The sequence below is a fragment of the Parasteatoda tepidariorum genome, chromosome 6 (genome assembly GCF_982258835.1).
Source record: "Parasteatoda tepidariorum strain Cologne lab strain chromosome 6, Ptep-v5.0, whole genome shotgun sequence".
Lineage (NCBI taxonomy): Eukaryota > Metazoa > Arthropoda > Arachnida > Araneae > Theridiidae > Parasteatoda > Parasteatoda tepidariorum.
This window is the reverse complement of record NC_141760.1, coordinates 59,933,710-59,949,209: the sequence shown is the minus strand read 5'-3', so window position 1 is coordinate 59,949,209 and position 15,500 is coordinate 59,933,710. Positions and strand designations below refer to the sequence as shown.

Here is a 15,500-nt window from a genome sequence, read left to right as displayed (position 1 = left end):
TTTTAGAATTATCTTATTCCTCAAGCACGAGAATCTACTGGTGTATCTAATGAACAAGTTAAAATTGAGAAAGATGCTTTGCAAAAACTAATAAAAGCATACTGTAGAGAAAGTGGTGTTAGAAATTTACAAAAACATATTGAAAAAGTGAGTAACTATTTTTTATTAATTGGTAAGTTTGTGTGTTATGTAGATTATGCATTTCATTTGACATCTATTAAATTTTATTTTATTTTTTAGTGTGCTTCAAAGAATTTTCTTTTTTTTTGCATTTAACTCAATAGTATTTAAACTGATGATCCTCTAGCCATTTCCAAATTTTTAATGTCTATTAGTAATCCATATAATTCGTTATTTTAAATTAAGAGTTGTACCTAATTAGCATTTTATCAATTTTAAAGCATGAAAAAGCAAGTGTTGAGATTTTCCCTTAAATACATTCATCTTATTGGTTCTTTATCACTAAAAATTTTATTTCGACTAATTACAGAAACAATGAAAGAAATGCTATTCTTTTTTTTAAAAAAATGTTATGTACTTAATAATTAGTTGTAGCTTTTTGGTTTTTTTTTCTTCCAGAAATTATTTTTCAGTTAAATATCTTAACTTCTCCAATTAACTGTCTTTGAAATGAATGCCATTCAAATATAGAATGTTTTCTACCTTATATATTTCATTTTGATGCCATGTTTTTGTACAAAAATGAAAAAAACATAAACTATCCATAAATTTGCAAATGTGATCAGTGAGGCATCCATTATATTTCTTTGATAATTTTGAAACAACTGTATACTCTCATTTTTTTTTTCAATTTTTTACTTTAAATTAGAGCAAAAAGGTTCATAATTGCCTTCTATTTTAGCATGTAAGATTTAGAAATAATGTTTATTAAATGCATAGTAATTTATAGAGAATTAATTGAATTTACTTATTGTTTATTCCATAAATTAAATCATATCATCTTTATATTTGTAAAATTGTTCACTTTATAGAATAAAAAAATATTGTGAGTTGGAATACAGCTTAATGGTGTCTTCTTCCCTTATAAGAAAGAAAACTATTATATAATTTTTACCAATCGCTAAATAATTTGTCATTATGAATGATATTAAACTTATATCTTGTGAATATTACTTCAGTTCCAGTTTTGTTGCATTGAGTTGGAAAAACATCTCTCCCAACACATTACTATAAATTTCACAACTTAAAAAGTCAAATGCTTATGTTTTATTTTTTATGGAAAAACTAATATATATTCATTTCTTTTATAGAGAATTATTCATATATTAAGCACTGTACTTTACTGACAACCCTATTTTAATTGTTTAATTCATAAAATTATTCAGTATTGCATTAAGTTTCTCTCTCATTTTCAGATTCTTAGGAAGACTGCATATAGTATAGTTAAACAAGAAATTTCTACAGTAGAGATTACTGATCAAAACCTACAAGATTACGTTGGCAAGCCAGTTTTTACACATGACCGATTGTATGAAAGTACTCCACCTGGTGTTGTGATGGGATTGGCTTGGACTGCTATGGGTATAAAATTTTAAGTCATTTATATTAGACAGTATAAGTTTATTCAATAGAAATGAAATTTTCTCTATATTATAAATTTTTCTATTTTCTTAACTGTGGCATAAATTTTTATTAAGTATTATGTGAGAGCATTAAACCATTTTAGTTATTTAAACGTTAAAAATTTATCCATATGGTTTCTTTATTTGAATTAATAATATTTTAATGGTTTTTAATAATCAATTTTTAACTGTTTAAATTGAATATAACTTTTTACTTTGTTAGATATTATCATTTAACAATAATTAATGGTGCCTAAAATTTCCAAGTTAAAAAAACTTTTATGAATTCCTATGGAATGATATTATTAATACCATTCATATATATTATGAATGAATGGTATAAATACTTTTACTAGTGAACATTAAACCAGAATTAAATTTAAAGCACAGAGAAAAAAAAATTCTACTGTTGCAGTGATTCAATTATTGCAGTTTTGTCCTCATGCTTATTTCCTTCCCATAATGAAATTAAACATTTATTATCGCACTTTTATTATTATTTATTAGTTTTTTTTTATCACCATTCTTTCGAGTATTTCAATAATGCACCAGAAGTTAAATTTAATTATTGCAAGAGTAAAAAAAAAAATAATGCAAATAATAAATTTAGATGAACAATTAAAATAATTTATTTATTTATTTATAAAAAAATAAAACTGCCATTTCTGTCGTAGAAACTAGTATTATTTTCAAGTGCCAAGACATAGACTGAAGAAAAGAAAATATTTTATCTCTGCTTTTTAACTTTTTTATTTGTGTTTCTTTTATTCTTGTCTGCTTTATTTTACTTTAGCAGGGCATTAGATGCTTTTCATATAGTTTATTTGTCAGTTATATTGCCAGTTTATTTCTTTTTAAACTGAAAGCAATTAAATGTAAATTTGTATTCAAAAATTCTACTTTGTAATTCAAATTTACATAATGTTACTATATGTGAATGCATAACACGATACAACATGTTTTAAAAAAACTGTTTTGAATGTTTTTAATCCTTCACTTAAAAGAATGCAATTAAAATTTAATACAGTAGGGCAATTCCATATGTGACGGAATGACATTTTGACTTGCATGATGACAATTAATTGAAGTTTCTGTGCATCTAATTTCAAATAAACATGATTTTTTCTCATGCATATCATTATTATTGGTATAATGTGATTCATAAACTAAAAAAAAAGAATTTTGTATTTTTTTTACTTTTAATTTTATGAACTTTTTACTTGTGTGACGGAATGACATTTTGGCAACCAAGCTTTCGGCATGCCGCTTAGAACTGGTAGTTTCTGTGAATTTTGCAACTATTATTTTCCTGAACTATTTTTTACTTTTAGTATAATGTGTAAGCAATGTAAATTGTGAATTTGGAAAATTAACCTCAGGTTGGCTAGCAGTTATTAACATCTATTTGCTGTGACGGAATGACCGTGACGGAATGACAAAAAGTTTAGTGGAAGAAAGTCTTCATTTAAAAAATGTTTTATTAATATGTTAATGATAAACAGAATGTAACAGATAAACAGAATTAATATTTACGTAAGAATCAGTTAAAATTTCAACAATTTGAAAATTAGGTTGTTTTAGAAGAGGTTTTATATGTAACTTGCCAATGTCACATCTTATCTTCGTTCTCAGGAAATTTATGTATAAATCAATTTTTGTCCAATGTTCTTTAAATACTTTAACATCTAAATCGTCTTTGTTTATCAAAGTAATTTGCGCTGCATATAAATGTGCCTTCTTTTTTTTCGCAGTATGGGACAATGATTAAAGAGCCGATCGCATACTCCTCAATCATATTTTCCATTTCCTCTTCAAAACAGTGGCTTTTCAAATCATACACTTGGTTTTGGTTAAAATTAGAAAGCATTCCAATTTTGATGATTCGCTTCTCAACTACATGAGCATCTAGTGCAGGTCTCTTGTTCCTGGCAATGATAATGTAGCAAGTGTCTAGCTGAAGTCATTCTCTTTTGCCCTCTCTTAAATAGAATAGCTGGACAAAAACAAAACTTCAACGATTTGTTGCTTCGACTTTATGAAATCATAAAATTCTTTTACATATTATGTGCCGTTTTACAGCAGCCAACATCTTGTTTGGCCTTTTAGAACAATATCACAATTACATGGTATTTATAGGTGCATGTGCTGTGAGGTATTAATGAAATACACTTAACAAAAATAAGAATAAGAACAAAAATGAGATAAGACACACTTTACATCAATATATGCTTCTTTATGAAAAGCCTCTTTTAAGGCCATAAGTATATATTGCATCTGCACTCTTTGTTACTCTGTCAGAGTTTGTATCATGACTGAATCCTTCATACTTGGGGGCTTGTAACTAACATCATCTTGACAGTAAAATTTTTTTAACCAAATTAAACAGCTCATCAACATTACTTTTCTCACTTAGTTTCTTTTGAGTTCGATGTTAAATACTTCTCACATACTGAATTAATAATGAATTAATTTTTTTGCCTCTATTGGTGATTTTGGAAGTGAGTGTACAATTTTTTTTTATGGTGAGTGTACAATTTTTTTATGGCTTTACCAAGACTCTGCAGGAATTTGTATAGGGAATTTAAATTATTTGTATGTAAAGAGATTGGTAGAATTTGATTTTTTCTTTGTTTACACAATCTCTGCACAACAGCGTTTGCACTTATGAGTTTTTTAAGTCCAACTTTTGTCGCGGAAGCTTTCTTCTCTGCCTTTCTTTTTCTGTTTTTTTTCTTCATCATATCATGGGGATCTTGGTCTTTTTCAACATTTTATCTGTCCTTCAACAGCTGTTTTAGCCATTAGGTTAATTGAAAAAAAAAATAATTCCCTAGTTTTTGACTAAGCTTCTCAAGGACTCGTTTTGTCATTCCATCGCCAAAAATGTGTCATTCCGTCATGCTAGTTATTGGAAGTTAATAATCAAATGCATAGAATTTTACAATTTCTCATTGATTCTTATGCCACATCTGCTTTATATTCCAAAATATACAAATTTTCATTCAAAAACGCAGTTGCTATTTAAAAAAATATACTAAAACATGTGACGGAATGACACAAAAAAAAGTTACTTTTATTTAATATATTAAACTTAAAATGACTTAAAGGCTATGTTTTAAATGTTTAAATTTTGTACTATATGCATATTTTTATCAAAATATTGCAAAAGAAAGATACATTTCTTTTATTTTATAAGTATTTTTCAAGAAAACAATTTGAGCACAAATGTGAAGAATTCACTTGTCAGCCATGTGATTACTTTAGAATGCTGCCAGATTCAAAAAACTTAAAATTATCAAAAATTAAACAGTAATATGTAGACTTTGGCTATTTTTGAACATATTTTTAAAATTAAAATATGCAATTCATTAAAAAAAAATTTCACTTAGAAGTTGACAATTTCTTGGAATTGCCCAGTATCAATACTTATACATGAGTTGGCCTTATTGAATTCCTATTAATGCTTATTCTTTAGTTGTTGTGTCCAAAGTGCTTTCTTCATTTATGATTGCATTTTATTAAAGGTGGATCTACACTTTACATAGAAACTACTAAGTACAAACCTTTAATTGAAGAAAAGAAATATGAAGGCTCATTACAGATCACTGGACATTTAGGGGATGTCATGAAAGAGAGTGCAAACATTGCATATTCTGTTGCTAAGTCATTCTTGCTTCAAGAACAACCTGAAAATGAGTTCTTGCAAAAGGCTCATTTACATTTGCATGTACCCGAAGTAAGTATTCTTTAGATTTAAACTTAGTTCAGTTGTAGAAAAATAGTAATTACCCCTTATTGAAAAATTATTTTGCTTCATACAAGAATGAGTGTCAAAATATTGAAACAAGTTCTTAAATTTTTTTAGCAAATATTAGAGTTCTTTTTTGATCAAGACCCATATTGTATAGATGAAAGTGTTTTTCCATATCGTCTCCTCATTAAAATTTGACTTGAATTATTTTTGCTGATAAAAACTAGGTCTTCTCTCATTAATGGTATATATGTTTTTTAACATGTGAAATGAATCAGGTTTTGTATTTATTTTTATGTTATAGTTACACTATTTTCATAAAAAGTAATATTTTGAATTGTTTCTTATATTAAGTATTTTAGTTCTTTGTTATGATAATATTATATTCAATATTTAAGGAAATATGTGCATATTTTGGGCAGTCATTAACGATGACACACTTAGTGAAGAGGGGTTATGGAAATTGTGAAAGTTGATTCAAATCAAAATATTTAAATCAGCAAATTAAATATTTTAAAATTATTTTTCACCTTTTTCATTAAAACAGGTACATATCTAATCATTATTGTTATGCTCACAAATGGCATTAAAGCACAATAATGAACTTATTGTCAATGAATTGTCAAAAAATGAGTTTTAAATATTATCTATAACATGTGTTTTATTTGTGAACTGATAGATACGTTTTTATAATATAGCATGACTTGTGACTAAGCAAGTAGGGTTATAGTGAAGTGTTATTACGTTGTGACAGAGGGAAGAAGGACAAAGTCAAAAATATAGAAAAAAAAGTTTGACTTTCTTTACAAAAAACCCCATTAGCAATAATTACATGCTGTTCATATCTATGGCCAGTTTATGACCTTGTGAAGTATAATTCAGACACGAAACGGCATATCGAATTTCTAATGCGTTGTGTAATCCCTTAAAAATGTAATGTAATTTTTTAATTCATGTCTTAGAAAGCAATAATATATTGGAATGGTATATTTCACCTGGCATAGTTGCTGATTCCATAATGCTTAGAGGTTTTTAAGCTTTGAAACCTTGCCTATTTCATAGATTTCAAGCTATAGGTTCATTGCATAGAAGTATAATTAATATCTCAAGCAGATAAATTTCAATTTGTACTTTAAATATTAAATTCAGTTTTCGTATTTCAATATCACAATATTTTGAACTATTTCATTATTGTTGATCTGATGAGTATATAGAAATATAACTTTCTTTTGTAAAATTAATTACATCTATTAATGTAATAACACCCAATAATACAGTTAAAAGTTAAGCCTGTATTATTTAATGTGATATCGAGAAAAAATATTAATTTATGTATGTAAAAGATAAGGTTTAAAAAAAATTTAAACTTCTGTGTTACAGGGTGCAGTTCCTAAAGATGGACCTAGTGCTGGCTGCACAATGGTTACTGCATTATTATCTTTAGCCCTGGGAAAATCTGTAAAACAAAATACAGCAATGACTGGTGAAGTGTCACTCACAGGGAAAGTTTTACCTGTTGGAGGTATTAAAGAAAAATCAATCGCTGTAAGTTTTTTAATTATCTTCTTTTGAAAAAGATTATTGTTGTGATTGAATTATTCATTGCTTACCTTAAACTTATTTTAACATATTCTATAAATTGCCTTAAAATAACCATTGAAACAAGATTTTTTTTTTCATTATAAAGCTGTAAAGAAGTAGTACAGGCAATCTAAGGATAAATTCCATTTTTGTTTATATTTACTGTGCTTCTTTTACATACTAGATTCAATTACATAATATATGTTGTATAACAAATAAATGTCTTATTAAATTCATGGCCAACATTACAATACACTGAGGCTTCATTTGAATAGTGCACCAGTTCTACTTAAAAAAAGAAAAAAGAATAGAGTTTGCCGCATTATGTATACATTTGCCACATTATGTTAAGTATCCTAATATAAAACTAGTACACCTTCAATATATTTCTGCTGTCAAACAGAGGGCACCTCAAATTAGACAAGATAAGAAAAACAGTACGGTCATTGTACTTCAAAGCCCTGTATCTCATATATTTATTATCATACACAATGTGCCTTATTGTACTAAAAGGTTTACCCTTTTTTAGGTAAATAAATTTACATAACCAGGAAACATCTACATATTTTCTCTTTCTTTATACATTTGTAGGGTTGTTTTAGTGTTGTGCAATAACATCATTTCTTTTTTTATGCAATAATTCTGCATACAATTGATTAATCATACATTTTTTTTTAAAATTTTAATTTGCAGAAGTTTATAAAATATAAAATTTTGAGGGGTTTTACTTTTCTTATTTTAGGCAGTAAGGTGTTTCTTTCAGAATCTCACTTATTGACTTTTATTTCTAGTATAAAAGAGTGAAAAATAAGTGCATACTTTTACACTTTATTGCAGTTTTAAAAAAAATGTTCCTCAGAACCTTAGTTTCGTGGAAGGGTCACAAGGATTTTGAGAGTTTAGACTTTTTTTTTTAAATACGAAATTATATTATATTTATTTGATAATCCATTATTCATTTAATATTATGGTTATTTTTTATTAAATTACTTAAGTAAAAATGCCAGTAAGAAAATAAATCTATTTTTTTTTTTTTAAATTATAGATATTTTCTAATAACATTATTTTGGTTAAATTATGTAAAAAATATGAATTTGTGAAAAATATGATTTGTATTTTCCGTTTCACTTTTCAATTAAAAATAAAATAATTAAACTCAACAATACAAAAATGACTCCTTGATAACTATTTTCAACGTTTATAACTGATCTTTTATGTTTATATTTTTATGATAAGTATAAATATTCAGCTCTTTTTAATTTGTGCATACTCTTAACTCAAATTCAGAATTAGACTGAGTGTGAATGCAACTGTTTGAAGTAAAACATAATTTAAAGACTATTATTGATAAAACAATGAAAAACTTTCATTCATAAATGTTAGTGTACATATCTTAATAATTAGCGGTAGTTCTTTTTTTTTTTTTTTTTTTTTTTTTTGATTTAGATATTCATAATTGCTAATGAACTTGATTTATGAAGTCAGGGTTCTGGGAATAGAAGGACAATCATTTAGGGCTAAATTGTCAAAAAAAATAATTTGGAAACTGCTGTTTTATAGTATAAAATAACAACTAAAAAGCTTTCTTAATTGTGTATTTTATATTGTTAATTCATGAGCTTATAGCAAAGTGTTACTATTTTGTAACTTTTTTTAAAAAAATAAGCATTCTTTAATTTTCTATTTTATCCTAAGATTTTGCAAGTAATTTTTTTTTTATACTTTTAATCTTCATTAACTTTTGCAGGTTTACTTTCATATATTTTATTATATTTTTATAGGCTAAACGAGTAGGAGTTACTACTTTAATAATGCCAGCTGAAAACAAAAAAGATTTTGCTGATTTAGCAAAGTTCATAACTGAAGGGTTGGATGTACATTTTGTGGAACATTACAAGGATGTTTACAAGATTGTATTTGAATAGCATATGGAATTTTAAGATGTTTACATTTTATAGGTCTTTATAATTATTTAATAAATATTTATTTATTTTTCATTGTTGTGTTCAATTTACTCTCCTGAAAGCTTATTTGTAAAGCAGACGAAAATTCTCTTACAATTGTTTGATTCCAATTTATCGAAAAATAAAATGAGATGCTTTTATTTTCTAAAAGTTCATTAAAAAATTTTTTTTGGGTGCTTAGCTGCCAACTCTTCTACATTTTACAGAAGCTTTCTGCATTTATGCCTCATTTTCTACAATGAGAATAAAATCTTCTTTGTTTTGAAAATGTATCTTAAAACTTTAACCTTCTTAGAACTTACTTTGAGCAAGCCTCTCTGCCTGGCTCAAATGTTGACATCTTGAATTTTCGCTGTACCAATGTTTTAAATCATTTATTAATGTAAAATATATGATGCTAAGCATCTAAAATACAAAAAACACTTTTTTTAGCTATTTCAAGTTTATTTAAAATGATTATATTAGAATATAATTATTACTATATCCCGATTAACTGTACTATAAATTTTTTGAATGAGGAATTAAAATTGAAAATAAAAATCTTCACAATTTTAAGTAATTTCTGCAGTAATTTTATAGTGAATCTTCTGCATTTTAACAAATTGGGGTTTACAAAAAATATAAAAGTTATGCTTATTTTAGCCCTTATGCAACCGCAACAATACTCAATTGAACTACTGGTTTCCATTCAATTTATTAAAAAAAAAACGTCTGTTTCATGATTCAATTGTAACATTTCAAATGCTTTTTATCATGCGAACAGTGCGATAGTTTCTCTTTGATGGCTAATTTTGATAGAACTATTTCTGACTAATCACAAAGCAGATTCTCTCTGTTTAATGACAGCAGAGGAGAGAAACTAGGGGCATAAGAAGATAAAAAAAAACTTGGTTATGTGTTCGTAACCTCTCCATGATGATTTCTTACATATAATATGCTAATTGAACAATGGTATACAGGTTTTTAATTAAAAAAGCAGATGTTGCTAATTACTCATTAGCATTTATAAAGTAATTTTGGGATTGAAATCCAAAACTATGATTAGAGTTTGATCAGTAGTCATTTTTAATTCATGTTTGTTTTGTATTACTTCTCAAAATAAATCCACTCTCTTTAATTAATTATCATTTTTTACAAGATAATTGCAATTATATTATCTCTTTACTGTTTTTATAGAAATACTCTTTATACAGACTTATGTGTCATGAGCAGGTTCGATGTGTTTTTTGAGACATAAATATTTTGAAATTGTAAAAAAGATTTGTAATAGGCAGCTGGGCAAATTTTCATTTTGTAAGGTGGCTAAATTAATTGTTGTCAGAGCTTAAAACCAAGACATAAATATTTTCTTCGTGATGCTGCTTCATCATTGCTCTAAATATAAACAAAAAATGATTCGTAAGCGTGCAAAAAAGTTTTCCCTTTCACCAACATACACAGAGAAGAGTTTATTACATGATTGAACCACTGCCCTTTTCTTTGGAGTTAACCTTACTTATGAGGTAAACATAAGCATTCAAACCTTTTAGTGGCTACGCCCCATTCGTTGTGGATTACACGAATTACTACGTTGTGAATTACAAATTCGTGTCATTCATGAGGAATGTTTAAAAGTACTTGGATCATTTTGTTAAAATTTCAAATACATAATCATAGGAGCCTGAAATTTTAAACAAGGAAATCTATAAAATAAAAACTCATCTTTATTGGATCTGAAATTGTTAAAAATAATTATTATAAATCAAAATATTCAATTCTATTTTTAAAAATAATGTTGTTAATGCTTTAAAATTATATAAAGGGTTTTTAGTAATATTTCAGATGATTACAGACATCTGATAAGACAGAAGCTTTGCAAGCAGACTCTAATTTGAAAATTACAGTTATTTCTATTTGTAGGCCTCCTGTTTTTTCAGAACTGGTCAAAACTACCAAAAGTCTTGCTGCCTTGCGGAATTTTGTTTTTAATGTAAATTTTCTTGTTTTTGTTTTCTACTTACTTCTGTAAGCCTCGTGCTATACTTTGTGGTGCATGAGGAGTTTTCAATCGTTTAAATAAAAAAAACACCAAGTTCATGAGGAAGCTTTAAAAAAATCTATGTTGGCAAAAAGATAACCTAATATACTAAACTAATTACAAACGGTTTATATAATTTTTAGAAGCCGATCAATGGTCTAGTGGTTACTGTACTGGACTACAGGGCCAGTGGTTGTTGGTTCGAATTCCACCGTAGGCATGGATGTAACTTTCTCTCTCTCTCTGTTCTATATCCTTTCTTTTGTGAGAATGTAACCCGCCCTATTAACGGGTTACATTGTTGTATGATGTGGGGGTCGCTACTCCACCGCTGTGACTTAGCCACAGGTGCCCACTGGGTAACGATAAGAAAGTAGCAATTCTGAGGCCAATGGGAAATAAGACCAAAGTGCCTGCCATTGAAATATATTTATATATATATAATCTTTAGAAATAATTTTAAGTCACAAATTCCATTATATTTTGCTGCCCTAATCGTATTATTAATACATTATTAGTAATCGTATTATTAATCGTACAATTAATCTATAAAATTTTCCTCCAATATTCACTATTTTTATATAAAAAAGCTTTTTTAAAAAAATCAAACCTATTTAAAGTTTAATTAATGCTGTTTAAAGATTTAAGTAATCACATAGTTGATAGCCATGATGAATTCTAGATCTGTTCTTATGTTTAAACTTTTTTGTGAAAAAAAAAAAAAATTCCACTTCAAATGAATCATCACAAATTTCTTTATTCACTTTTTAAAATTACAAGGCAGAGTTATATCAACATTCATTTTGATTTCTCTGCCCCTTCTGCATGAGTTATTTGCATTGTTACACTTTTCATTTACAATCTTGTTTCCTTTTTACACATTTTTAGATATAGTATCCATAACATAAATAATAATAAAAATGCGAGGAACATCAGCAACTTAAAACTTGAAGCCTACTTTTTTATCAAGCACACATTCATGCATAGACCAGATTGGGAAAAAAACCTTACATTTCATATTTTTAGTTTATTTGAAAGTAAAAAGTAATTAAATTAAAAACAAAAGTTATAATCATACCTTATCATTCTCATTATAGCTCAACATATGTAATTCTTTATTCCTACATACTAAATATTAGTTTTTTTTTTATATATTTCCATTTGCTTTCACTGCAACCAAATTAGGATATTTTAATAAAGTTGATGATAACCAGAATAAAAAGAATTATAAATTTAAGTAATTGAAGGAATTTTTATGGTAGCATTATTAAGCTCCTATTTTGAAAAGAGCTAAGTCTTATAGTAATACTTTTAACATTTTTGAATGCTTAAAAATGTTTTACTTATTTGATAAATTCTGAAAGCTAAATGTTTCTTTGTAAAGTTTTTTTTTCTAAAGGTTGATTGCATTAAACGAAAACTTTTGTAATAATGTATACCTTCTAATTTCTATAACATTTTATATTATCATTTTTTTTAAAAATATTTGTTGTTTTCTTTCTCTAAAATACTTTCATAATTGATAAATATGTTGCAAATTCAAAATTAAGTGATTTGAATTTTAAAAAAATTTGGTTAGAAATATTAAGGGGGAATTTAAGAATGGATTTTGGGGTATTTTTCAATTATGAATTATAATGTTATCATTAAACTGTTCATCGCTGTGTAACGAGACCCACGAACACTTTTTTTGATACATTCAGTATTGCACTCATTTGCACTAGATGCTCTCACATTCACCAAAACACTGCATAGGTGCTTAGATAACAATGCGGGTTGACATTTACATGATAGTAACGGGGAAAGAGTATCTAACATTGCATCATATAGACTAAAAATGGTATTGAAAATAGTATTAATCAGCGCAGTAAATTTTAATTCAAGCTCTATGACTTACAAAATGAACCACTGCACATATATGCCGGAGGAATCCATAGTCCAGACATGCAAAAATTTACATTGTACACTTATTAAATATGGTATTAAATTGTTCATTTTGTTCAAAGGTTGTTTGCAAAATGTAATTCATATATTATTTTCTCACGAAGCACATGAGGTGAGACAAAGTGAGGGTTCATTGTTCTAAATTTGTAAACATTTTCAAGGGTTATGAAACAAAAATATATCATAAAACATATTTCTTTTTATAAAGAAGCCACTGAGAATGAAAGACAAACATGTCATTTCGGAGAGTCTAAACTTGTTCAATACATAGTGTTGGAGGTGCACCAGAAGCCATAATATTTACTTATTTTTCAAAGATATAAATAACACACTATGTTTGTTTAACTCGTAATATGTCTTGCATTTCATCATGCTAGTAATGTAATATTCGTAACCTACTTATAAAGACGTTTCTTAGTTTTCTAATTTGATTAGCTTCTTCATGAACGCTTTGCATAGATTTATTATAAATTTAACAGTTTGTTGAAGAAGGATCAGTACATTTAATATTTTTAAGAATATTCACAATTTAGTAATAGATGCTGCTTTACATTCCCAATCATGATGTGTTGCTTTCACTTACAAGTTTGCACACACGTAGTATAACTTCACTTTTTAATTAAACTAAGCTGTGAAGCTAGTCCAACAACAAGGTACATGATAATAAAAGGTACCTTGAAAAGTGTATCATACTATTTTAAAATCGTAACTTTTAAGCTTTCCTTTTATTGCTAAAAGTAAACCCTTATGAATAGAAGATATCCTTTTAACCATGTTTTTAACGTATGAAAGTGTATCTTAAAAGTTACAAAATAATGAATAATAAGAAAATCAAATTCTGTTTTAGTCTGAAAGAGAGCACACTTTATTAATTTTTTTTATGAAAGTGAGACTGCATAATGTGGACATAACATAGAATTCCAGACTGCTATATCTGTAATATTTGAAGTATGAAATTGCCATCACCAGTTCATATTTTTCGACCTTAACCTATATTTGAACGTTATAATTTTAGCATTGAAAATATAGCAAAATAAAAATTTTAATGGTCATTAATAGCTTACTTGTTCTATATTAATTTTTTTGAAATTGGCTATTTGAATATATTCGTTGAAAAAACTTTCAGTACTTCAAAGTATATTTTATTTATCTATGTGTACAAAAAAGGAAGATAAAATTTAAAGTAATTTGTGTTTTTAAAGAACGGTATAAATCTATAGCTTTATCAAATTATTATTATTTTTTTCATTGCCAATCCAAATTAGTTTTATTTTGTTTTTGTTTTACAGGATGGCATTAACTCAATTAATAATATTTATTGAACTGAGTCTCAAAAACATTTACTCAGTTTTCAATTTGGTTGGAATTTTTTTTTTTAAACACTAATGTTAGAATCATATGAAGCATTCATGATAAAAGAATTGGGCAGTAACTTAAACGTCTGCAATGTTTTTTTTTATTCAAACAGACTGTTAATTAGCATTAAAAATAAAAACATTTAATATTAAATAATACAGCACTATCCTTTACCAGTTTAAAACACATTTGTTTTCGGCAAATAACTGGTTTGGAAAAATTGCACGCAAATATGGTATAAATGTAAGATTAATGGTTAAATATTCAATCGAATGAGTTTTCAACAAAGATGTTATGGGTTTTTTTTCTTCCGCAAAAACATCACAACAATTTCCAGACTTTACCACTAAAATCCTCAACTGTTCAATGCCTACTTTCATATTACAACCAACTACATGAAACAAATTTTAAATTGACCCTGATAAACCACGAACAATCAACAGACATAAATAATATCAGATGCTAATGGTGCACCATTTACACTAAACACATATACATATTTACATTTCAAACAGTTCTCTTGCGTTTGGGATTTATCATTCTTTCAGCTTATGCCACTCTGCTATTTGACGACGAGGAGCATTGCACACTTCATTCCAGTGCTGTTGTGCGGGGCCTCCGCTTTTTGGGCCCAATTCTAGCCTTCCAATAACTTCGTTTTTAGTGACTCTGTCCCAATCGAGAACCAAAAACTCCAAGCTGATATTCTCGAGACCCTCATTGTAAGGAACCTCAAATACGAAAGATTCATTGAAGACTGGGCTGGTAGTTCGCTTCTTTACATGTGTCTTCTTTTTGGCAATCCTTTGGTTGTTGTAGAGCAAATAAATTTTTACATATGGATCTAAGGAAGTAAATAGAATGCTTTTAAAACAACGTTTTCAAGTACAAAAATATTTCTTTGAATCTAAGTTTTTTTAAATTATAATAATTGGTGTGCTTTGCTATTTTGGTTTTTAAGAAAATAAAACAGAATTTTTTTTCCCCAGAAAGAGCATTTGACTTAATACCCGTAGAATTTTTCGACTGTGTTAACTTTATTAAAATAGAGACAATCACCTATTTTAATTATTCTTGTACTGCATTAACAGATATAGCTCAATGAACATAATCTAGTGCAAAAGCGTCACGACTGAAGATTGCCTATAAACTAGATCTCAAGCGTTAAGAAAATGTCCGGTCATAGTCAATAGCTGGTGCACAAAAAGGTTAGTGTCTTCTTTGGAAGAGGGAACATTTAATTTATTTTCTGAAACATCGCTAATTAGAATAAACGCAGAATTTTTTTTACACATACTGGATTG

At 27.3% G+C, this 15,500-nt stretch overlaps 2 protein-coding genes across 4 annotated transcripts in view; one reads left to right on the top strand and one right to left on the bottom strand.

Annotated features, from left to right (window-relative positions):
• Positions 1–8,912, top strand: part of Lon (lon protease homolog, mitochondrial) — a 32,507-nt gene extending 23,595 nt beyond the window's left edge. For both annotated transcript variants that reach the window (XM_043047348.3, XM_071178615.2), the window contains exons 17-21: positions 7–147; positions 1,377–1,542; positions 5,108–5,319; positions 6,715–6,879; positions 8,697–8,912. In XM_043047348.3, the coding sequence (XP_042903282.2) occupies positions 7–147; positions 1,377–1,542; positions 5,108–5,319; positions 6,715–6,879; positions 8,697–8,840 (828 nt within the window). In that variant the 3' untranslated portion in view covers positions 8,841–8,912. The remainder of the gene's footprint in view (positions 1–6; positions 148–1,376; positions 1,543–5,107; positions 5,320–6,714; positions 6,880–8,696) is intronic.
• A 2,721-nt stretch (positions 8,913–11,633) lies between these two features.
• Positions 11,634–15,500, bottom strand: part of Syt4 (Synaptotagmin 4) — a 56,026-nt gene continuing 52,159 nt past the window's right edge. For both annotated transcript variants that reach the window (XM_016072948.4, XM_016072947.4), the window contains exon 5: positions 11,634–15,040. In XM_016072948.4, coding sequence (XP_015928434.3) covers positions 14,733–15,040 — 308 coding nt within the window. In that variant the 3' untranslated portion in view covers positions 11,634–14,732. The remainder of the gene's footprint in view (positions 15,041–15,500) is intronic.